The sequence below is a fragment of the Artemia franciscana genome, chromosome 18, assembly GCF_032884065.1.
Source record: "Artemia franciscana chromosome 18, ASM3288406v1, whole genome shotgun sequence".
In the NCBI taxonomy this organism is placed as follows: Eukaryota; Metazoa; Arthropoda; class Branchiopoda; order Anostraca; family Artemiidae; genus Artemia; species Artemia franciscana.
In genome coordinates, this window is record NC_088880.1 from 17,599,282 (window position 1) to 17,625,915 (window position 26,634).

The window sequence follows — 26,634 nt, forward strand, 5'->3', positions numbered from 1 at the left end:
GGTACCATTTGTTATGAAAACTAAAGAGAAAAGAAATGGACTGGGAAAACTAACATTAATCGCTTTACAAGCTTATCATTACTAAGTTAAATGTAATCTTTGTATCTTTCTGGGATTTATTCCTTTCCCACAACACTTGGCAATTTTTTATTGGCAGCATATTTTTCCAAGCTAACAATCTATCTTCAACAATTTTAAGTGTAACCTGTATTGTCAAGAAAATGACTATACACGTCTTTGGTTGCAAATTAGTCAACAATGACTGGGAGCCAACCCGTTACCGATGGCAAAAATGAAGTTCTAGGCTAAGCAGTGTATTACTCCCTCCCCCCCCCCACATTCATAACGAAAATCTTAGGTGGCTATTAGTAAATCAATCACCAATTGATGTGAGCCAGCCGATTTTAGTTTTTATTTTGCAATAATTTTCAAAAATAAGCATACAACATAAATTGAAATTAGATTTAAGCTATAAATCACATATAAGCCATTAGACACCGTAAGTTCTTTTGGGAAAATTAATAAAGTACTTAGGTGTCAGATATTTTTTCACAGTCAATCATCAACATGACCATCATCCAAGTTTGCCCCCGACTCGTCCCGAAGTGGCCAAAAAGCCGAAGAATTCTACGCTCAACTCAACACCCCGAGGATATTACTCCCAAGAAAAAGGTTCTGTTCATGATTGGGGACTTCAACGTCATTGCCGGACACTCAAACTTGAAGACGTCAGGAGCAAATTTGGCATAGGAGGTAGAACCACAAGGGTCAAATAATCATCGACTTTTGTCGTGATACCGAACTTTTCACAACGAATACCATGTTCCGTCATAGAGAAGGAAGGGAAGCGACCTGGAGATCCCTTGACAGCCGTACTGCAAACATGGTTGACTATATACTTATCCACAAGCAATGAAATCATCAGTACACAGCACAGTTTCAATAGCCGGTGGTGACTTCAACGCGGACCAAGTTCTGGTCACGTATGAGCTCCGTATGGCGCATTCGGAAGCCCCAACAGTCTAAGAGAAGTTTACCAAGGTATCGCATCGATCTGCTGAAGGACAAGTACATGAGGCTAAACCACCTAGTAGATGGGAGAATCCGGCAAGCTCTACGACAATATGTCAACGACAAATGTGGTGAATGTGAAGAAGCCTATCAAGAAGGTGACAGCAACTTCATATAAGAAAGCCCGTGAACTGTCGAAAAATAATCCTTGGCCGCTCCTACTCTGCTAGACAAACACGGGCCGTCAGTCATCGGCTCCGAGGGAAGGCGACAGCGATGGAAGGACCACTTCTGCAAAAAAACTGAACCCCACAATAATCCCAACCCGAATATATCACTATCCATCCCACTACCATAGTACCCAGAAGACCCAAGTCCTCCTCCACAAAGAGAGGAAGCATTCTCAGCAACATATTCCCTAAAGACTAACAAAGCCCCCGGCCCGGATGATATTCAGTCAGAACTGCTAGAACCAAGACCAGAAAAACTGGTGGATATCTACCACAAAGTCATAACAGGTGTTTGAGAAACGGAGACTTCCCCAGATCTTGGACAAAAGCCACCGTTGTCCCCCTTTTTAAAAACAGTGAAAAAGGCTGCTATAGCAACTACAAACCAATAAGTTTGACTAGCCAACCGGCAAAGATTCTAACAAAATGATTCTTTACCATCTCAAACCTCTAACCTTCCCCGTCATCCAAGAAGAGGAATTCCAAGCAAGCTTTCGAAAAGACCGCTCGACCACACACCGGATTTTCTCAGCTCATGGACTGATAGAGAAGTATATCGAGTCTGCAAAAGAGCTGCTACTATTCTTCATCTACTTCAAGCAGACTTTCGATTTGATATGGCGAGATGGTTTATGGAAAGTCTACAACATTATGGAATCCCTGAAAACATAGTAGTCCTGACCAGGAACATGTATTCAAATACCGTTAGCCAGGTCCATACACCCAAAGGGACTTACAGAAGATTTCCTAATATCAGCAGGTGTTCACCGAGGTTGCCTCTTGTCACCCTACCTTCTTAACCTAATTCCTTAACACATCGCTATCACTTGCTAAAACTTCACGGATATTCGATAAATGAGCATAAGCAGATGAAATCGAGAAACTCAACAGCCCTGAGCTTCTACTTCAAACTGACACTGATGAGACAGCGTCAGCAACCGAGGCTTTTGGGATGGTAATTAAGACAGCCAAAACCAAGGTTATGCGAATGTCTAGAGACCCTGCTACAAGAATTATTCTGATGAAAATAAAACGGGAGCCAGTAGAAAATTTTAACGTCATTCCTCTACTTAAGAGCCTCCTAACTTCTGGCAATGGCTGCTCAACACGATCAAGCGATGACTTGACCTGGCTAGCGCCAGTATCAAGAACATCTTGCCTTTTGGAAAAGTTAGGCTCTGTCAACTTCTCTAAAGGTGTGACTCTTCAACTCCCTCATAATCCCCATCGCTTTATATGCAAGTGAAACATGGTCAATAAAGGTTGATGATGAGTGAAGACTCTCTGCATTTGAAACTAAACCCTTTAGACACATTGAGAGGATTACCTATGTTGGCAAAATCTCAAAAGAAGATCTCCAAAAACTACTCTGTTGCTTCCGAACCAGATCGAAGGCCAACAACTCTGCTGGCTTGGCCATATTCAGTAAATATCAGCTGCCAGCTGCAAAAAAAAACCTTCGAAAGACGAGTTCAAGGCACACGCCCCCGAGGACGACCTCGTAAGAGATGGGCCGACAGCTTCCTGGCCCATAACTTCCTCGGCTACTATGTCTAGCGCCAGACAGATTGAAATACCGTCTCCAAATTCATTGTTCGCTTAGAAGAGAAGAAGCCCCAATACAGCCACAAAGGCTGGATGTGACTTAAGTCAAGTCAAGCCATACCTGCTGATAGGGATCTAAGGAATCCTCCCCCACTAAAAAAAGGAAGTGGAAAAAGACCAAAATAAATCGTTGGATCGCTGGATTTAGAGTTTCTAAAGCCGCAGTTTGCTAAATATCAGCTCCTCGGTGCATCAGTTTAGAGACATTATTGTTGTACTTTAACAGAGAAATTTTTTGCAATCGATAAAATGGCATCGCGTTTTCCCACAGAACGATTCAACACGAAATGATTATGTATGACTTCAGTATTTCTGCTGAGCTCTTCATTTAAATCTTCACGTAAGGGGGACTTCGCATAAACATTGTTTGACTTTTAATCCAGAAACAGATGGTTCTAATCCAGGCAAAGTACGCCAAATTTTTTTCCAAACTGATTTTTTTTTCTTTTTTTCTTTTTTAATGGGCACTTTTGTAAATGAATCTTTAAAAAGCCAAATCCATTTGAACTACCAAAGTTTTTAACATCAAAACATTCAATTCAATATTATTCCAGAGAAATCTTTCAGAGAAATTGCCTAAGGTTTGTTTTTGGGCACCCGACTGACTGACCGTGTTTCAAACAGTAGGCTGTACGAAAGGTGTGGTTCAATTCCGCTTTCTAGGACTACAATGAAAGAAAGGTTGAGACGGTTAGGGCAAGTTTGGCGGGTGAAGGATTACAGATAGCCAAAGATTGTCCCTTGGCCAACCGTCTAGGACTAAACGGAAAGCAGGTCGTCCTCGGTTGGGGTAGGAGGATGTAGCAAGAAAAGACTTAGGGGAAATGGGTACTTCCCAGGAGGGTGTAAAGAGAGAAGCTTTGAATAGGTTGAGATGGAGGATGAGAGTGCTTGGTGCTGTGGTGAGTTGTTGAAATATTAATATCTGTCTGTTGAGCTGATAAAAAAATCTCTCAGGGACCTTATTACTTTTATCACGCTATTTTAATATAATGTTGTTACCGTCAACATGATGAATCAAACTATAAGTAGTACGTGCTTTTCACAATACAGTATCACAAAGATATAACGTTCCAATAGACCCCATCCTCCTCATTTAAGCAGATACCTCTTATAAATTAAATTTCTATAAGCTAATAAGTTGTACGCTTTATACCATAGTGCGCACTATTTCGGGACACAAGCCCTAGGTTTTTATGGTTCTGACCGTGCCTTATACTATACCCCATTTCTGTATCCAATTTCACATATATGCTTGCAGCACTGCCTTTGCGCTTCGAAGATATAAAAAGTGAACTAGTGCCGAGTCCCATAGGTGTTGTTGACGCCACAGGAGGTCGGTAAGGCTATGACACTGTAGAATGTCTGTATATGTATGTTGAAATTCGGAGGGTCTTTTAAATGTTCCAAAATATTTCCAAGGAAATGCCAAAACAAATGCGCAGAAATTCAGTGAAAAAAAACATAGTTTCCACGGTTGAAATAAAACGCATGATGTAAATTTACACATAAGAAAGTTGTACAAAGTAAGGAAAAGGATTTTTCCAACTCTTAGTGTCTAACATATTCTAAGGTCTTTATATATGACGGGCATCAACATGGATCACTTGTACCCATGAGAAGTCACTCAACTTTAATTTGAGTTTCCTATCTTTCATAATTACAACAAGGCTATCATCATAATTTTCAAAGATAAAATGGTCCTAGTAATTCTGTTTACCAAAAACATTCACTAAAAACGGACTTGGGTAGGGGAGGTATTTATCGCCAGAAACTGGACAAAAGGGAATACATTGCCAATGTCAAAATATGTCAAAAGTTAATGAAAACTTTGAATTGTTGAAAACAGCCTCAGAATTGTCAAAACTTGATTCGACGTAATTCTATTTACTTTCCTGATGCTAACTTTGCTCCTTAAATAGTTGAAATACCTGTAAATCTGGAAATAGTTTCTGTCTCTCCTTTCCTTCACTTGTATTGCCACCAATTCTTTTACTTAATGCCAAAGGTGAAAGGCAAAAAACTTCATTAGATAGAGATAATATCGATGCAACAGGTATACACTTCGGTGCAGGAAATGGATCGCTTTAAAATAAACAAAATTATGCCAACATATAGAAGCACTGAAGTCTCATTCACAGATTTAGAAAAAATACAACACACTTCCTTAACTTGTTAAGTCAAAATAACACACATAGAAAACAAAAGGAATCTTTTTCATTGAAATCATTGAAAAATTCGAAAAAATTTCGAGATTCTGGGGAGGGTGCAGAGGGAGTCAAAGTGCTCAGCGGTCATATATCCCCTCTTATGCACAAGCCTACCATCATTGGCTGACTTGTGTTAGTCACTGTATCCCCAGGTCATATATCCCCTCTTATGCACAGGCCTACCATCATTGGCTAACTTATATTGGTCACTGTATTCTTTTTGTCGATCTGATTGCTAAATTTAGACTGTCACAACAATCAAGATTGCAAGGATTTTATTTCTACTTGTTAATCTAAGGATCTAAATTGAGAATCCTCCTTGATCGTTAGGCAAAAGGGTCTAATGCTCACTTTAATTACTTGTTTATTTTTCAAAAACACGAGGTGTTAACTCTGTCATATTTTCAGACGTAAAACTGAACTTGGTTTATATCACTTGTGATAAACTTTTATCAAGAGAAGGTATTGTCCATCCACTACCTGATGTCGAAGTTTCTGCAATTAAAAATACAAGTAACAAGATGAATTTTCTTTATATCCTTCATTTTTTTTTTCGTCAACTGATAACTAAATAAAGGACCTTATTTTAGAGGAAAGATGGTTAGAGCCCCTAGAAGATCTCCAAGTCCATTTTTGAGTGTAGAGCTTCGTTAAGAACAGTATGATACATGAAGATATGCTTCAACATTAGTTTTGATCAGTAACTTAGTACTTATTCCTATACGTATAACACCCTGTAGTCGTGCATGATATGGTGATACCAGAATACCGAGATAATATACAGGACCACATACAAAGAAGAGGCGTGTGAAGAATAATATATAAAATTGCAATAGATAAAAGTACTTAAGTTAGCACTATATTAAATAGGTACATTCGAATTCGTACTTTGTAATATTCAAAAAGTAAATAAACGCAAAGGATCCCTTATCAGTGGAGATTTACTCTCAACAAATCTCCGAATATTCAGCCACATAAAGCACCGTCTAGTGATGCCTAGGGACAGCAAAAGGCAAATTATACGAATCTATATTAAAATATTAGCTGTATATATATTTTTTTCGGTTTGTATCCTTTTATTTTATAGTATAGTAGCAGGCCTACAGTGTAGTATATTTAACACAAAAGAAACCCGTGGGGACGGCCCCGGGCCGCAAAAAAAACGAGATCAACATACAAATACAATAAGATGATTACATAAGATGAAAACCGTTCGAAAACACTAGTACAAAGAAACGAACAAAGTCATCACATAACACCCTTGCAATGGTGTATACCCGCTAAAATAAACCGGGTCAGATTCTTAGTGTTAATGAAGCAAAGATTTCCCAATAGTTTTTCCACCCAAAGCCCCTCCCTCCTCCACTCCAAAAATCTCCTTCCTCAAATCCCTCGGCCCTTCACACTTCCCCAGAAAATGCTATAAATTTTCCTCCCACTCTCCACACATCGGGCAACTGTAAGGACAACTCTTCACTCCAACCCTTCCCAGATATCTTTTTCTTCTCTAAAGTGGCATAAAATTACCTCTAAAAGAAATTGTCCACTTAATATTCATCCATAGATAGCCCAGGTTAAAAATATATCTCTTCTCTCCATGTCTCTTTTACCCTACAATACAAACCAAGAGAGTCAGGCGTTCTCAGATGTTCTGAACTGGCATCCCCAACTTCTGAATTTCGTGATAAACTAACATAGAACATACCTGTTTAAACACCTCTCCAACTTGCATACCCCTACCATAACCCACACTCCGTTCACCCAACGCATCCACGAATATCTTCTTCCGTCTAACAGAGATTCCACCAATGCTTCCATCACTAACCTTATGCTTTCCATACACACCCCTCTTCCCCAATACTTCACCATTTTTACTAGCCTCTTACCTCTCATAGACAAAATTCACGAATCACCTTTAATAAATAAGTTATTAAACCTCTCACTTAAACATAGCATCCTTCTATAATAGTAACTATTTAGAATCGATAGAAACCTCTTGGACACAAAAGAATCAACTAACTCTCCTTAGAAGCTTCAAAATAGATCCAACCAAACTTGAATCTTTAATTTAAATCCACATTTCTTTCAATTAAAATTAAGTTAGTTACGACTTTTTTGGGTCTTCTGAGTAAGACTGTAGAGGTATTAATGGTTATTAAATCCCGGTGACCTGTTAAACTTTCTTACTTTCCTTTCCTTTCTCTGGAAAGCAAGAAAGTTACTTTCCTTTCCTTGATCTTTCACACTCTTATACTTTTGGACATATGAAGATAATGCATGCATATATCACCTTAGCATCCTTGATAAAACCATACAAAGGTTACGATAGCGAACAGCCATTCGGTGCATATCCGTTATAGGGTCCACGGCAGTCATCTTAGGTAGGTTGAGACCCTCTTCAGAAACTGTTTCACCAAGAAAAGATTTTAGCGTGCTTTTTAGAGAGAGGATGACCTTATCAGATTGCTCAGACCAAGCTTGCTTATGACTAAGGCCTTTGATTCCGCTTCCACCGATTTGTGGTAGCTGAGCATAGCACTTGGCTAGAGAAGAAACAGCAATCAAATCTACCAAATCGAAATAGCTCAGAAGGAGATCTTCCATGGCGTTCTGTGAAAGAGACGTGAAAAAAAAATTAATCTTGTACAAATGAGATACAGAATCAATGATTTTTTTTATATTCTACAAACTATTATAGTAAGTTACACAATTCTATAATAATACAAAATAAAATATAAATTTATTTATAAATAAGGAACACTTTAATTTAAATCCTAAAGAAAACGCAAAACAATGATGCTATATTTATTTATGGCATCAAAGTAGGTGCTCGTGACTGTGTTTGGGGAGAGGAGGGGGATGTTGCACATCCTCTAGGTTGCTCGCACATAAAATAGCAACTTTGTTCGGTTTATACAATTGTCTAGGGAGTATATAATGTTTAAAAATTGTTTACAAGCTACGATTTATACAAAGTAAATATTTTACTGTAAATCTAATACACTAGTTTAGCTATATGAGGAGGCTGAAAATCTAGAAATTGTATGATGTGTTACAAGGTTAATTCTTGAAAACGAAAGAAGCGAATTCTCAAACGTAGGTCGGCTTTGGCAATCCTATTCTGCACGCCTAGCCAGATTTTTAGTCATATAGACTTTTGTGCTTGACTGGCCAGACTAGCCAGTCTGTTTGTGCCAGACTAGCTAGTACGAGTTGTCTTAACTTTTGTGCTTGAGGAAATGGTTCAGCTTGCTTACGTAGGAGGCCAAGATCTTGGTAAGATCCACACAATTTACTAATCCCCAATAGCTGGTAAAGACATATTTTGTCGTAGATTCAGTAGGCTGACCAACCATATAGCACAACACTAAGCTCTTTTCAGCTTTAAAATTTCAAGAACGATATAATAAAAAGACTTTCCTTAAAAGTGGATAAAAATGATACGCAATTATAACGCTTGCACTTCCGTATTACACCAAACAATAACAATAACTAACACAAATTCGATCCTTAAGGAAAATCTTGCTTACATTTGTACTAGTGTTCATTTATGCATGCGTGATTCGCTGCATAGCTTGTCAGTTTGTTTTTTTTATCAATTGGTGAACTAGTTGAATCTCTTGTTCCTGATTTATTCCCTTTATATGCTTTGGGTAACCTAACAATTTCTATTTTAAGGGCCATCCCTGCGAGACGCTGAAACGTTGAAAGTTTTGCTATGTTTGCCAATTTTGTCGGTAATTCGTACAAAATTACTTAAAAGTAAATAAAGGAAAGATACAAAAATGTAATTCTAATAGATACATCTTTTGTATATGTGTAAAAAAAAAAATACTTAAACCCTCCCCTCCTATATTTTTCGTGAATCAGTACCTCTTATAGCCTGCAAAGGGTTTGCTTTCTCACAAATATGTATGTTTATTACCTGACAAAATGAATCAAACTTGGAAACAAATAAGAACCAATTTTTCAAGAAAAATACTAGTTTGATGTTTATAAAGACGAAAACTTGAAAACAACAACGACAGTGCTTTCGATTAGAAAAGGGTAAAGATAACTGAAAGAACAACATCTTGGCAAATATTATTGTTAAGATATATTAAATTATGTCACAGTTAGGTATTTATAACAGCTAACTATGAGCAAAATAGCAAAGTTTCCCGTCACACTCTAGTTCCCAGCCAATTCTAGTTTTCCTCGTTGTACACTGGGAAAAATAAATGACGAGGTTTGAACTTTTTTTAAGCCATCTGTTTAAGAAAATGGCATTACAGATATAATGTTATAGTAAGGAAAAATAAGCCCAACAACTCCATGACGATAAAACATTTTTTTACTCCCCCAACTCGATTTTTTTATTATTATTATATCATCCGAATAAACATATGGCTGGATCATTTTAAGGTTAGCTAAAGAAAAGAAAAAAGAAATACAAAAAAACACGAGTTTGAAACATAAATAGTTAACATAACATCATAAACGGTTAGAAAAGATAATATATATTTTTAAACCAATTAAAATAGATTTCAAGCAATTAGATTTTACAGATTTAGAGCAATTAGGATTAGAAATAAAATAATTAATCATCTGTCACCTTGAAAGGGAAGACGGGTCCTCGGAAGTTCTTAAGTACAGTAGCCAGACAGTCAAATGAAGCAGGCAAATTCTCCTCCTTAAGAAAGATAAAATTTTAATAGCACAAGAGCACCAATAGAAAGTCAAGTCTGCAATCTAATAAGTAGGCACAAGTAACAAGGAAAAGAAAGGCTCATCTCACATTTCGGCTTTCAAACAATTCGGGGTAACAAACTGTAAGCAAGGAGCGATGCGGCTCCATAGTAACCGAAACTCTAAGAAAAAGAGTTTTGATATCAATAGATACATCAAAAGAATCAGCTGATTTTGATGCTTATTCAAAATATGCAAAATTCATCAAATTTGATGTTATCCATCAAAAGTTACGAGCCTGAGAAAATTTGCCCAACTCTTAAAAAGGGGGAGAAGCAACCCAAAACATCAACTACTTCTTAATAAGAATGACCCCATCAGATTCAGCATACCAGAGAACCCCTATGTAGGACTTTCAAGCCCCTATGTACAAAAATGTGGAATTTTGCATTTTTTGCTGGAAGAAAGATCACGGATGCGTGTTTAGGGGTTCGCCCTCTCATCAATACCTCGCTCTTTACGCTAAACTTTGTTTGAACTTTTAAAAGAGCTTATTATTCTAATTAAACGGCCTTTGTGATTCGAGAGTCATTCCTAAATAACTGTAAAAAAAATCAAACTTTAGCGTAAAGAGCGAGGTATTGAGGAGACGACAACCCCCCTCATTCGCGTAATAATTTCTGTTCGTTTTAAGTTTTAATGTTACTCCGATGATCCATGTCTGTTTTAAGTGTCTGCTGTCATTTAAAAGAAACATTAATCATAGTAAATACACTTATATGCAGCCGTATTTTTTTCAATTTTGACCAGTTTATTTTTATTTTTAGTAAATTATTCCGTTATACGCAGCCCCTTTCAAAAATACGAAAGGGACTGTCCCCTCCTCAGTACCCGACTCTTTACGCTAAAGTTTTTAACTGCTCAAAAAGACTTCTTATTATAATTAAACGGCCCTTATGTTTCAGGAGTAGGTCTCAAACAGTTTTGAAAAAAAGTCAAACTTAAGCGTAAAGAGCGGGGCATTGAGGAGGAAGCAACCCCTTTCATATACGGAATAATTTACGTTCGATTTAATTTTTAATGTTGCTCCTTACTTTCAGTTAAAAAAAAATTATTTAATTTCTGATCGTATTTCAAATAATTCCAGGAAATCTCCCCTCCATTTAAAATTTCTTCTGGAAAATTCCCCTGGAACTACACCCCATGGCAAACTCTCCCAATGGAACCCCCCCCCCCCCCCCAAAAAAAAAAGTATATTTAACAATATACGTCTCAAATTTTGATCAAATGACTTTGGAGAAAAAAGGGGGCATATACCCTTCTGTTCACTTAAAAAGGGCATTAGAACTTTTGATTTCTGATCAAATGAGCCCTCTTTCGATCTTCTAGGATAACTGTTCCGGTAAGATCACTCCTGGGGAAAAAATAAACACGCATCCGTCATCGTTTTTCTGGCCAAAAATACAAAAAGTTCACATTTTTCTATATAGGAGCTAGAAATCTTTACAATAGGTTTTCAGATATGCTGAATTAATCATAAAGACAAGCCTATTTCTAGATGAAAAACTTTATCAACTGTAACACAAATTCTAAAACTGTTTTTGTGAATTGTTTTCGTTTTTCCTCTCTTGAAATTTGTGTCTTGTGACAGTAGCCTTTGAATTACTGCAGTTGAAGAATCTTGTTTAAAAAAAGAAAAAGAATAGACTTGCAGCATATCACTCAACCTAATTCCATCCATTAAGTCAGTACGTTAGCAACTAATAAAAAGCCTAAGTTAATATTTTTGTCTTGTAATATAACGCCTTTTGATTTATCACAGCGGTAGAATCCTAATTTTAAAATTCGTAATATGGCATAGACACATTCAGCGCAAGCAGTCATTAACAACAAAGGTAAACTCAAATTTTGGCTAGAAAAACTTAAATTGTAACGTAACTCCTTTTTATTTGGTGAAGCCAAGACTCGTAATGTGAAAGCATAGCGGGTCTGCACGCATAATGTTTTAGCTAGAATTATTCTGCATATTATGAAGCAAGAATTGTTTTCTAAGTTCACGCTCTCCAACCCCCCAACCCTAATGTGTAAATACTGGGTATGGTGTCATATTTGAGTGGCTCTGCTGCCTGATTCCCTGCGGTTGATTCTTTGCTATAAAAATCTATAAATTGCAATTTCTCTCACTAGCCAGTTCTTTAATTTTTAGTTACTATGAGCCGGGGTTTCTTAGTTGGGATTTTTCTTTGACAAATCTTCATTATCACTTTCTTAAATACATCACACACAGGAAAAGGCCTTCGGCTCTTTCTAAGCTGGATATAGTGGAAAATTAGGCCAAAAGAATCAGAGAGCAGAGCAACTCAAATATAACACCATACTAAAGATAACATGATCCTGTATACGAAAATGCAGTTCTGACAAAAAAGCATTTTAAATATTCTGTTTTTTTAAGTATAAAGTGGGTATATGTAGAAAATTCCTTTAAAATAAGTCCTTAGAGAGCTATCTATGATGTTCCAGTGCCCCACTAACAGTGGAGAAAAAAAAAGGAAAAAAAGAGGACCTATCAGAGCTACCTATGCAAAAACGTGATTTTCCTTGTTGTTCAAACAGCAAGATACTGAAAACTAGGTTAGATCACGTGCTTAGCTTCAGCTACACTATTATTGTGAGGAGCCAGAGAGGAAATTACTACTTGGCAGATCTCTCTCTTTACTGGGATAAAAGTAGGGGAAATGGATCGCAGTACGACAAAAAATGTCACATTATTTTTTTCAATTGCTTCAGCCAACTTGTGTACAGCCGTTTTAGTATAAGCGCTTATAAAAACTCTTTTTGTAATCCACTTAAACCTATTTTCTTATGTGAATAAGTGAGGACTTTACCTTCTGTTTCGGATTTCCGAGGACATTTATAACCTGTGGTATTGCGGAACTCAAATCACGGCTTAGTTCAGAGCTCGACGCCGATATTTCTAGCAGATTCCCTGAAAACGAAAAAAATTAGGAATTTTGAAATAGCGGAACGTTAAATTGATTCGGCATAAAAAAAAAAACAAACAGTTTAAATTTGAGGAGAGAAATTTCACTCCAAGTACCTTCGTTTCTTCATAATTTGAAAAAAAAGGAACAACACTGACAGCAAAACGCAAAGAGAACTAAAAAACAAAATGTTATCTTCTTTAGCACTATATGTAGGTGTTAAATTTTTCCATAGTGCCACACATTTTTTGAAATATTAACATTCTTTGCGTGAGACAATAATATGGGGCAGTAGATTTCCATACGAAGGGTGATGATGACGATGATGACAAACTTATTTCCCATTTGTAGGACAAAAAGAAAGTCTTAAAAGGAGTATAAAATAAACACAAAGGAAGAATAAAACAAACAAGAAAGCAAGAACAAACAGCTAATCCACATTAGCCTACATACACAAACCAATAAATCCACAGCGCCACACCAACACCTAGTTGGTGGGGGCGCTTCGCCCCCCCAAGCCCCCCGCGCGTATAAGTCGTTACGCGCCATTGCAGTTGTGTTCCTGTGTCCCACCTGTGAATATAGACTCTGCATATAAATAGATTGTCAGGTTTACCGACTCTTGAACATGCAACATATAATTGTCGATGGGAAAACAATCCGTATTCAGATCTATACCGCATTTTTCTAATGATTGCCCTTGAGCTTTATTGATGTTGATTGCTAATCGAATATTCCCTGTGTCCCCGTCGTCATTTATATAACCTCCTGCGCCCTTCCGGCGTCCCCGTTGTAGTTGTGTCCCTGTGTCCCGGTCGTCATTTGTATCCCGGTGTCTTGGTCTGTAATTTCTCTTTGAGTGTCCCGGTCGTCACTTATATTCCCTGTGTCCCGGTCGTCATTTGTGTCCCGATGTCCCGGTCTGTAATTTTTCTTTGAGTGTCCCAGTTGCCATTTATATTCCTTGTGTCCCGGTCTGTAACGTCATAAAGTCTTTAATGGCTCTCGTGGTGCAGTCAGTTGAGGAAGTTTAACTTTCCCTGAGGCGCAACACATTCCCATTGTTTCACCATTAAATTTCAAGGCCTTGCAATAGGAACAAATTTTAGACATAGTCCCGATTTGAACACATCTACTCAAGCTATAATCATCAACTGGGCTGTACCTGAATGTCAGGCGATAATTTTGACGTTGCTCAATTTGTCTTTGAGACGCAAGCCTGTTTTCACGTTGTTCTTGTGATTCCTCGGCACGCTTACTTTTCTTACTTTCTCTTTTAGCCGCAAGCCTTTTGGCATTAACTCTTTGAGCCGCTTCCTCGGCAGTTTCTTCTGCCATTGTAGGATTTATGCTAAAATTTCTCTTTCAACTAACTCTTTGAGCAGCTTCCTCGGCTGTTTCTTCTGCCACTGCAGGATTTATACTAAAATTTCTCTTTGAATCGTCCCCTTATATACTTATAATGACGTCATATACAAAGCCTTATATACTTACAATGACGTCATATGCGTACAAACAAACAAACATACAACTTATTTTTATACATATAGATATGAGGCACCACAAACTAAATTACACCATAGAAAGGTATTAACTATGATTAGCATCCAATCCCGCCGCAAACCGATCACGCCGATCTTTTACCCGCTGAACTGGTTCTGTGTGCTGATATTTTTTCACAACATGAGCATTTATAATCCAAAGTGGCAATTTCAGTAAAAACTTGGCATACTTAAAATAAATTGATCAGACATATTTCACATCAGTTGCTGTAAAAATGGGCCAAAAAGGGGAAAGGGCAAGAAGGTGGGGGTTTACAAAAATTGAATAGAGGCGAGCTAGGACCTGTCGATCATATTTCAATTTGCACGGTACAAGCACTCCATATGCATTACGAGTTTGACTTATAAAATGGCTGATAAGTCCATCTCGCGCAAACTTCATGGTTCTACCAATAGGTAGTCCAAGATACGTGAGGGAAATCGAGGACTCCACCTCATGATTGCAAAGGTTAAATGTATCAGCAATATGAGGTCTATACGCACCGCGGAATGTCAAGACTTCACTTTTTTGCATTAAAAAACAGACCAGTAGTAGCATACTCATCACTTAAAACTCGAAAACAATTTTCAATCATAGAAACTGCTCCACTGAAATTTAGAACGTCGTCAGCATAATTGAGCAGTGACAAGTCTAATCCACGAAAAATTAAGCTGGTCATAACACGCCCAAACAATACCTGTTTGGAAGCAATAAAGGTACTGTAAACATTTACATTCAACTGTCCCATTGCACTGAAGGATTCAAAATCTATCAGAATTCATACATTAGTGATGGAAATGCAAAGTAAATTTTCTGTTTAAATTGTTTTATGGGAGAAAGTTTAAAAAAAAACTTTATTTGATGAAATAACAAATTAGCTATTTTAATACCTAAGGCCTTTGCTGCCTTTTGAAATCCATAATCTCCAGCACGCATAATTCTTAATAGTTGAACAATCCACTGAGAGGCATTGTCATTCAAAACATCAAGTGAAAAGTAGTTCAAAGATAATTCTAGTGTATTCAGCCCATCTAGCCTGGAAATAAAGTAAAAAAAAATACTTCAAATAAACTTATTTAAAATTCAACTGCTACGTATGTGCAGCCGTCAATTTACGCGGCATTGTCAGCTTACTGCAGAAGGGTAAACTTTGAATTTTAAGATTACAAATAATATTCATTCAAAGCCTACACAGCTTAAAGGCAACGATTTTGGCAAAAATCTAGTTCAAGGTTCTCTATAATAAGTATTTTTTTTTATATGTTTAATGGTGCAACTTAAAGAAATGGATTTTCTGGGATTTCTAAAACACAAAATGCTGGGAGGCACTGTTTACTATAAAATTTACACTAATTAATTACATTTTTTTAATCCAATCGCTTCACTTACTTCAGTCTGTATTTATATGGTGTTTCCACTTCACTGCAAAAGAGCAATGTTTCACCTGCTTTGGTCTGTATTTATATTGTGTTTCCACTTCACTGCAGAAGAGCAGTATATTTATCTGTAAATCAAGCATCACATGTATAGCACGCACACCTCATAATCAGCTGGTACAGAAGGGTTGCCTCTTTCAAAATATATACACCTCACACACAACAGGTTTGACAGGATTAGTTCTGGACCCTCCATGTTCAGTATTTTTCTGCCACCATAATCAATGTTGTAATTAAGATCCACAAAACATTGCTAGGACTCTTAAACATTGTTAAGGTCAAGAACGCTGGGAGGTACTGTTTACTATGAAGTTTACATAAACGTAACCACAGCTTTGTTTAAAATTCCATTGCTACTCATGTGGCAACCTGAATGCACGCATCATGACCACATTACTAGAGAAGAGTTACCTCTGTATTTACAAAGTACACATTGTGTACATAGCATGCTTGCCTCAAATGTAACAATACAGACAAAGCTTTGTTCTGAGTTTTCCGAGTTCGTTTTTATGGCACTTGGTACTAACCAAGTGACATACAGCGATCGCAAATTCTGTCGGTCTGTCCTGGTTTTGCTACTTTGGGCACTTCCAGGTAAGCTAGGACGGTGAAATTTGGCAGGCTTATCAGGGACCGGACCAAATTAAATTAGAAATAGTCGTTTTCCCGATTTGAGCATCTGGGGGGGGGGGATTAATTCGGAAACAATAGAAAAATGAACAATTTTTAACTTACAAATGGGTGATGGGATCTTAATGCTATTTGATGTTTGGAAGGATATATTGTCTCAGAGCTCTTATTTTAAATCCCGGCCAGATCCGGTGGCATTGGGGGAAGTTGGAGGGGAGACCTTAATTAGAAAATGAGGTATTTTTAACTTACGAAAGAGTGACCGTATCTTAATGAAATTTCATATTTAGAAGGACCTCGAAACTCAAATCTCTTATTTTAAATCCTGACTGGATCCAGTGCCATTAGGGGGGGGGGCGAAAATCTTGGAAAACGCTTAAAGCGGAGAGATCAGGATGAAACTTGGTGGAAAGAAAAAGCACAAGTCCAAGACAGGTGATTGACATAACCAGATCAGATCTGCTCTCTTTGGTGGAGTTGGGGGGGGGGGGGGGGGGGGTAATTCGGAAAAATTAGAAAAAATGAGAAATTTGTAACTTACGAACGGGTGTTCAGATCTGAATGAAATTTGATATTTAGAAGGGGGAAACGTGATTGACATAATTAGAACGGATCTGTTCTCTTTAGGGGAGCTGGGGGTTGTTAATTTGGAAAAATTAGAAAAATTGAGGTATTTTAACTTAAGCGGGTTACTGGATCTTAATGAAATTTGATATTTAGAAGGAACTCATGTCTCAGAGCTCTTATTTCAAATCCCAACCAGATCTGTTGACATTAGAGGGAGTTGAAGGGGGAAACTGGAAATCTTGGAAAACGCTCATAAATGTCGTAGATACGTGATTGATGTAACCGAACTGGATCTGCTCTCTTCGGGAGAGTTAGGGGGTGGGGTTCAGTGCTTTGTTGAGTTTGGTGCTTCTGGACATGCTAGGACGATGAAAATTGGTAGGCGTGTCAGGGAGCTGCACAAATTGACTTGATAAGGTTGTTCTCACCAATTCGACCATCTGGGGGGGGCTGAATGGAGAGGAAAAATTAGAAAAATTAAGGTATTTTTATCTTACGAATGGGTGATCAGGTCTTAATGAATTTTGATATTTGGAAGGACCTCGTGACTTAGAACTCTTATTTTAAATCCCAACCGGCATTAAGCCTCTCATTTTCCTTTTAAAGCAATCTATGATTCTCAGAATTTTGCCAGAGCTCATACCATATGAGCTCTTGGCTCTTCCGACCTTGTCACAAGTGCCATATGAGCTCTTAGCTCTCTTTTTGTCTAAAAAAACTTTTAAGTTTTTTTTACAGGTTTAAACCAAAATCTACCAGGATTTCTGGAATCAGGATTGCCAAGAGGCACTGTTTACTACCAAACGTATACTCACTAACTGCATTTATTTTTAATTCCAGTGCAATTCACAAGTCACCTAGAATTTTATGTGGTATGATCAGCTTACTGCAGTATGGTGGCTTCTGCAGTTGCAATGCTGAAAATCCATCATCTAAATTACATTACATATTTTCTTGTAAACCTGGAAAATAATGATATATGTTGAACCAAAATTATTATTGATCAGTTAGTTTCTTTTTTTTGAACGGTTATATTGACATATTTATGAATACTTGTCTTAGGAATTTCATATTTTGGGCAAATAAGATGCAAATGCAAAGACCATAATATTGAAAAAATGTCTAGGATCTTGCTAGAACACATCACAAAGTGAAAAATTATGCCTTTCTTCTTTTTAAGGAAACTGATAGTGCAACTTGTGTCATGTTCATTAGTAAGCAATAGCAATTTTTAGACTAGGGTTTAAATTACCTTTTTATGAGATTTTTCTGATTTTTCAGCTATTTACTCCCATTCATAACCATTACAAAAAGGCACCAAATTGGTTCTTATCTATCAATGGAACCATTTTGACTGTCTATGTGCCAACCATAATGGCCAATTTACCCAAGTAAGCAGTTCAGATTTAATGTGAAATTTATTTTCAAACCATGTCACTTATATGAAGAAAAGACCACCCCTTTCGCCTGAGTCAAAATCCTGGGCTTGATCCTGAACAACAATTAACAGACAGTCACCAACTGTCAGAAATTAATTCTTGTTTGTTTTTTAATTGCAGAATAAAGAGAAAGAAAAGAACATGATTTAACTAACAGTAAAAACAAACTAAAGTCCAGCAGGAATGCAAATTACCTTGTTCCACTAGAATTGAGTAATCTGTTAATTTCAGATACAGTAGATGCAGGCAATATGGACTCCTGGAAAAATATACATTTATGTTAATTAATAGTTAATCGTTTTTATGTTAATTAATAGTTTTATGTTAATTAATAGTTGATTAATAAATTAATTAATAGTATTGTCATGTTCAAAATCTTGATTTACAATCTTCATTAAGATCTGAACCTTCCTTTGGAGGATTTGCTGCACTTTTCTTATCCAAATTAATTTTGGAAAGAATTAATTAATTTGAAATTTATTATTAAAACCACAAAAAGTTTTGTGAGGGGGGGGGGCAGGACCTTACATATTTAGAATAATTACTATTGGTGTCAAGTTGACTGTCAATCTTAGGTTTTATGATTTGAAAAATAAACATCTTTATTATTTCTGACCATTTCTAACATCATATGGAAGGTTCTATTAATTAAGAGATAAGATAAGATAAGATAGTATTTATTTTCAAAAGGCTATCACAAGCTCTATAGAGCCGAATTCGCTTTATATGTCAGTAAAAGCTAAGAAGAAAAAAAAAATTCAAAACAGTACATTAAGTCAATCACTTAAAATTAAAAGGAATTAAAAAGCAAAATCATCAAAGATAAAGGGCAAATCAGTAAACTTAACAATTAAATTACAAAAACATTGCAGTAAATAAAAAAAGAATAAAAATGGCAATAGAGGAAAAGGGGAATTTGGCAAGTACATAATCACGAATTATTATTAAGGTGTTCCAGAATAAAGGGTATAAAACTTTTGCGAAACCTTTCTGTAACAGCATGGATCGGAGAGTAAGTTGGGATAGCTAAGGAGGCTGACCGGGGAGTCAGCCTCCCCCGGTCGATATTTACTAAAAGTGTGTCAATTTCAAAGTTATCATGTAGTAAACGAATTAGTATAGTGTGGTCAACTAAGCCAAACGCTTTTTGGAAATCGACTAAAACCAGGTTTGGCCAAACATTTGGTTTCTCTAGTTTACTTAGGATCGTGTGAATCAAGTGTACAAGGTAATGGGTGGTGGAGGTTTTTCTTAAATTACCAAACTGTCGGATTTCAATGCGTGGTATAATTTTAATTTTAAGCCAGTCACAAAGGAACCCTTCGTAAAGCTTAGAAAAAACTGGAGTGAGTGTAATAGGACGCATGTTGGTTTATGTCAGACTGGAAGATTTCTTTGGGATGGGTGTTATATAACCTAGTTTCCAGCAACTTGGGAATTTACCAGATCTTGTAATTTGGTTAAAACTATCAGATAAAGGTCCAGCAATTGTGTCTGAAAAGGCTTTAATCAAGTCAATTGGGATGTCTAATGGGCAAGTACTTGATTTTTTGAGCTTTTGGATTTTATTTATAACATCAGAGGGAGAAATTTGGGGGAAAGAGGTGGAGGGAGGAATAGTTTGACCTGAGCCAGTGAAAGGGGGGAGACTTTGTACTATGGACGCAAGTTGCAGGTTCAAATCGTTGGTTATCTTGTAAGGGGGCTCAGGGAGATGAAAATTAACTTCAACAGGGTTTTTTCCGCAAATCTCTTTAATTTTCCTGTTCCATTGTTTGGGTTTATTAGAATACAAATCCTTAACCATACTATTTTAATACCCAGAAGCTGCCTTTCTCAATTTTCTCTTCAGGAACTTTCTTAGATCATTAGCCTGTGTGATATGTCCTTGCTTGAACAAATTGATTTTTTTCCTTAATAGTTTTTCAAAAGTCGCAGTAATGTAAGGTTTATCGGTAGAGCATATTTTAATTTTTTTTCACCGGAAAATGGGCTTCATGATTACTCCTCAATAAATTTTGGAGGGACGAAGCCTTGAAGTCGACATCATGCGTTTGGTACACAGGGGACCAATTTTCACTAGTCATCCAAGAGCCAAAATTGCAGAGTCCTGAGTCAATTAGAGGTCTAAAGACGGTTTCAGTAATAGTAAAGGAATGTTTAACTGTAGCTAGTGGAGATAGGAGTAGGCTAAAGTGGTAACTACCTCCGAGAGAGGGAAGAATGGTGACGGGTCTGTAGAAATTTGACATATTGGTGCGTATTAAATCAAGAGTAGAATTGCCTTTGGTAGTAGGGACTTTTACAATTTGTTTTAGACTAAAAGTATTACAAGTAGACTCAAGTTTTAATTCATTTGCATCACCCAAGAGGAAAATTCCAGCATTCGGGTATTTAGATAGTACATAGTCGGCACTGCTATGCAATTTTTCAATAAAATTATTTTTTTCAGCCGCTCTCTGCCCAGGAGAGTAGTAAAAACAACACGGGACAATCAAATTGAAAGGACGTGGTAAGACCTTAGTTCGAACACAAACCCACAAAATTTCATCAAAAGGGAGTAAGACAAGGAACTAATATTTCTGAAGGATAAAAATCATTACGAACAAAGAGAAGAATTCCACCCCCTTTCTTACCCAGAGGGTGGGTTTCGGGTCTGAGTTTAATAAACTGGGTGAAATTATTCATTTTTAACATGTGTGCATTTTGAGCGTGTACTTCAGTAATAGCGATTATGTCTGATCTATATATTTTGGAAAAGGAGTCTAATTCATTAAGTTTTTCAACATTAAGACTTTCAGCGTTGCTTAACAGAAGTGTGGGAAATTTAAAACGACCTGCAAAGGTACCATTTTTACACTTAACTTTATTTAAATTACAAATGGGTACAGGAGGTGTGGTGGGATTCTTAGCGGGGGCCAGATTAATGTAGTCAGAACAAGGGACTAAGGGAGCACATTTGACTTTTATGGGATGACTATTAGGGTCAACATCGATAGATAAAATTATTAGATTAAGAGAAGGATTTGTCTTGGGGATTTGGGGGTGGGAGGACGGGCAATGATATGGATGAAGCACGAGGAGAACAATAAGGATTCATTATAAGACAATTAAAAAGTCTCAGACCTGAGTCACGTTGACAGGGTAGGCACAAGGGATAAAACGAATGGGCTGGGGGTGGGGTTTCGTAAGGTGCTGGGAAAGGGGGCCTGGTTGGGAATAGTGATTCATGTCCGTCAAGAAATTGCTGGTTGTAGAGGTAGAGGTAGGAGCAGCTACCTCTTCAACCTCCTGGATCTTTGCAATAAACTTTAACTTTTGCTTATTAATACTTAAGGAATCAAATAAAGAAAAAGATACAGTCTTTTGTTTGTTTTGTTTTTAATAGGGATGGTCTGAAATGCTGAAAATAATGTTTCAAGCAATGAACCCTAATTTTTCCAAAAGATAGATTCAATATACCTATTATTCAATTAAATAAATAAAAAAACAAGTTTTTTCTACTGAAAGTAAGGAGCAACATTAAAACTCAAAACAAACAGAAATTATTCCATACATGACAGGGACTGTCCCCTCCTCCAAGCCTTGCTCTTTACGCTTAGCTTTTTCATTGTTTTAAACAATAGAGCTGTGAGAAATTCGAATTTTAGTGTAAAGAGTGAGGCGTTGAGGAGGAGACAGTCCCTTTCATATACAGAATAATTTCATTCCATCTTAAGCTTTAATGTTGATCCTTACTGTCAAAAGAAAAATTGCTTTTTTACTTAATTTCTGGTCGTTTTTTAAATAATTCTAGGAAATCTGACCCCACTTCCACAGAGAAACCCCCTCACCATAGAAATATCCTCTAGACAATTCAATCTTGGTGAAAATTTACCCTGGGACAATTACTCTTAACCACTCCATGTGTAAAATTGAGATGGAAAAGAGAAATCAAGACATATAAAAAGAAATTTGTATAAGAATTCTGGCAAATTCCCACAGTGTATAATTTCCCCTGATAAGTTCACTCCCTGGAAACTTCCCTCCCCGTGGAAAATTCCCCTGTGGAAAAAAAAAACAGCAGAAAAGCCCCCTCCTTCACTCTCTTTCTTTGCACTGAAGTTTTACACTACTATACTGAAAGCACTTATGAGCTCAACATATATAGTTAGTAGGTAATTGTAAGCATTTTATTTGATATTTAAAAAATTTGAATGTTACCCTTTACTTTTTTTTGAAAATAAAAATTGTTCATTTAATACTTGTTTATTTCTAAAACCATTCCCAGGTTCTCCTAAATGTGAAAAGAGCTGGCACACCCGCAAACCCATCCAGTAGGTCAGGGCTTGCAAACAAAGAATAAATGTCTAAAATCAACTATCTTCTCTGCAGTAAGAAGAGATATTATATATATATATATATATATATATATATATATATATATATATATATATATATATATATATATATATATATATATATATATATATATATATATAATATATATATATATATATATATATATATATATATATATATATATATATATATATATATATATATATATATATATATATATATATATATATATATATATATATATATATATATATATATATATATACATATATATATATATATATATATATATATATATATATATATATATATATATATATATATATATATATATATATAAATTATAGTGAATGTCTGGAATTGGTGAATGTTGACATTCACCAGTAAATATCCAAAATACCCTTTTTCTCCTTGGATTTAGTCAGTGTCAGTAATGCAAGGTTTGATTAGGTTTTTAACCCATTTCTGATATGTATAATCAAATTTAATCTAACCTAACTTTAACTTTTATCATCATAGTTTGCATAAGACTGAAAAAGCTGACTCAAAAAGCTAATTGAATCCAAGCAGAGAAAAAGGCATTTTGGACATTTATTAGTGAATGTTTACACTGACCAGATTTTGGACATTCAAAGTAACAGATATATCATTCAATTCATCTGAAGCACTTTTTGTAAAGATTTTGAAACCATGGGCCTAAAGCATTTTTTGGGCTTAAGTGCCTCTTCTCCATAAAGGAATCCACTGGCAAACTTCCTAATAGATATTGTGTAATATGTAATACTCTATAGCGATTTACTTTATTAGATATATTGTCTATAATAATAATATTTCATTTTTATGAACATTTTTGTTTAGCATTTGTGTTTAGGGACGAATGGTATGCTGCATGTTAGTGTTGGGTCTGAACTGGGAGGTTACATAAATTCCCTTTAAAGAATTCTCAGATTTTGTTTCTTTGGCATGATCTTTTTTTGACACAAATAGCACAAAAGGTATTTGAATATCTATTCAAATGAACTATCTTTTATTAATCTACACCTAAAGACTATGGATGACCACAAGCATGACCATCCTTCTTTGACAATCTTTAAATTGCACTCATTTTTGAGGGAGTTCAATTCCTATTTCTGAGACTAAGCAAATTTAAGCGTACTAGTAGCTTTTGATGAATAACTCTTATCATTAATACATTTGCATATTTAGGATGAGAATAAATAATAAATTTGGTTGATGCAAATAATGTAGTAATGACATTTTTTAGTTTTGATTTCTATTAATAAGGGTGGCTCTTTACTAGCAGACTTTGTCAGCAGAGAATGTTTGATCCAAGGCTTTCTTAAATATGAGGGAAACTACTAGTCTCTATTTCACCCTACTAGTCCCTATTTTTTACACTCAAGTACCAAATTTTACCAACAATACTTTAAAAATGATATTCATCTCTGAATAAGTGCAAATATTTATTGGAAAAACCTGAAATACCAAAAATGAATCCAGGTAGAAGCAGTAGCTTGCAACCTAGTATGAGACAATCACATCCCAGAGTAAAAAACAAAATATCCATAACTCCTAAGACTAGAGTCAGATCAAAAAAAGGAAGTACATTACTAGCAAAAGACCCCTATATAAGATACCCCTTGTTCAATACTCCTATATAAGAATCTAACTGCTCCTCAGGTGGAATAGCAAGGAAAACATATTGGTTTGAAATATAAAAAAAAAAAATGGCTGCAACCACAGTGTTCTGTATTGAGGGCATATTTCTTCTTTTTTTTTCCACAGAGCACTAGGCAATTAAACATCATAGAGAGCTATTTAATGGCTCATTTTAAAGGAAATTGCAACATCTAGTGCATGTCAGTAATTTAAAAATAATAATTTTTAAAATATAAAAAAAAATCCTAAAATTCTAGTTTATTGACTTTTGGTTATCTCAGAAAGGGGTTAGGTTAGGAAAATGAAACTTTCAGAGATGGGTCTACAGGCTAAAGTATATCCCACAAAGGCATTTTGAAGTACCTACCTCCACTCCCTCCCCCTCTAGAGGGTCCTGACCTTTGATGACCTTGCAAAATAGATCTTCTGCTTGAATGAAATACAACAAAATTGTTTTCAGCTTCACAAAAATACTCAATCCCAATTTATAAGGTTTTAAAGATATGCAAATACATTTCCTAAATTTTGGAAAAAAAAACAAAAAAAAACATTGATATTGCTCAGAATTTGGTCAATGTTGGTATTACCTGAACAATTGTTTTTGGTCATGAAACTATTGTTAATAGATGCATTTTGACTTTTTGAACATCTTTTCTCTCTTGCAAAACTACTGCAAACTCACCATTATGGAGTTATTATATATTTGGGTAAAATTCAAGTTAATTGACTTCTTGTTATCTTGGAAAGGGTTTAGGTTAGGAAAATGAAACTTTAGGGATGGGTCTACAGGCCAAAGTATGTCCAGGGAAGATATTTTAAGTAGCTATCTCTACTCCTTCTCCCTCTAGAGGTCCCTGAAATTTGCCTAAATGACAGGTCTATACCTATTGAAATTTTGACAAAACAACATTTTACCTTTATTTTCAGTTACTAGTTGCTTTTTCTCTGTCTTTAGTTCTGAAAATGCAATTCCTCTTATTTGAGTAGAATTTTGAGCCATATCAATGTTTTTTTCAAAATTTAGGAAATGTATTTGCATATCTTTAAAACCTTATAAAATGGAATTGAGCAAAGTTATGAAACTGAAAACAATTTTGTTGTACTGCAATTAAGCAGAAGATCTATTTTGCAAGTTTTCACTTTTATAACACACATATTTTTAAAGGTCATCAAAGGTCAGGGTCCTCTAAAGGGAGAAGGAGTGGAGGTAGTTCCTTCAAAATACCTTCCCAGGACATAACATTATAACACACGTATTTTTAAAGGTCATCAAAGGTCAGGGCCCTCTAGAGGGAGAAGGAGTGGAGGCAGTTGCTTCAAAATACCTTCCTGGGACATACTTTAGCCTGAAGATTCATCCCTGAAAATTTCATTTTCCTAACCTAAACCCTTTCCGAGATAGCGAGAAGTCAATTAACTAGAATTTTACCATTTGTATATTAGGGGGGGGGAAGCATAGCATATATTAAATACAGCAATGGTTAGTTTATGTATTTAATATGTGGGTAAAATTCTAGTTAATTGACTTCTTGTTATCTCAGTAAGGTTTTAGGTTAGGAAAATGAAACTTTCAGGGATGAATCTGCAGACTAAAGTATGTTCTGGGAAGGTATTTTGAAGCAACTACCTCTACTCCTTCTCCCTCTAGAGAGTCCTGACCTTTGATGACTTTTAAAAATATCTGTGTTATAAAAGTGAAACCTTGCAAAATAAATCTTCTGCTTAATTGAAATGCAACAAAATTGTTTTCAGCTTAATAACTTTGCTCAATTCCATTTTATAAGGTTTTAAAGATATGCAAATACATTTCCTAAATTTTGAAAAAAAAACATCGATAAGGCTCAAGATTCTACTGAAATAACAGGAGGTGCATTTTCAGAACTAAAGGCAGAGAAAAAAGCAACTAGTAACTGAAAATCAAGGTAAAATTCTAGTTAATTGACTTCTTCCTATCTCAGAAAGAGTTTAGGTTAGGAAAATGAAACTTTCAGGGATGAATCTACAGACTAAAGTATGTCCTGAGAAGGTATTTTGAAGCAACTACCTCTACTCCTTCTCCCTCTAGAGGGCCCTGACCTTTGATGACCTTTAAAAATATGTGTTATAAAAATGAAACCTTGCAAAATAGATCTTCTGCTTAATTGAAGAACAACAAAATTGTTTTCAGCTTCATAACTTTGTTCAATTCCATTTTATAAGGTTTTAAAGATATACAAATACATTTTCTAAATTTTGAAAAAAAAACCACTGATATGGCTCAAAATTCTACTCAAATAACAGGAATTGCATTTTCAGAACTAAAGGCAGAGGAAAAG

General features: G+C 35.9%; 1 protein-coding gene across 1 annotated transcript in view; it reads right to left on the reverse strand.

Annotated features, from left to right (window-relative positions):
- LOC136038691 (proline-, glutamic acid- and leucine-rich protein 1-like) overlaps positions 1–26,634 on the reverse strand; it is a 45,527-nt gene that overhangs the window by 17,774 nt on the left and 1,119 nt on the right. The window contains exons 2-7 of the mRNA XM_065721986.1: positions 18,514–18,578; positions 15,138–15,283; positions 12,610–12,710; positions 9,651–9,728; positions 7,347–7,666; positions 4,778–4,931 (exon numbers count right to left, since the gene is read on the reverse strand). Of these exons, the coding sequence (XP_065578058.1) occupies positions 4,778–4,931; positions 7,347–7,666; positions 9,651–9,728; positions 12,610–12,710; positions 15,138–15,283; positions 18,514–18,578 (864 nt within the window). The remainder of the gene's footprint in view (positions 1–4,777; positions 4,932–7,346; positions 7,667–9,650; positions 9,729–12,609; positions 12,711–15,137; positions 15,284–18,513; positions 18,579–26,634) is intronic.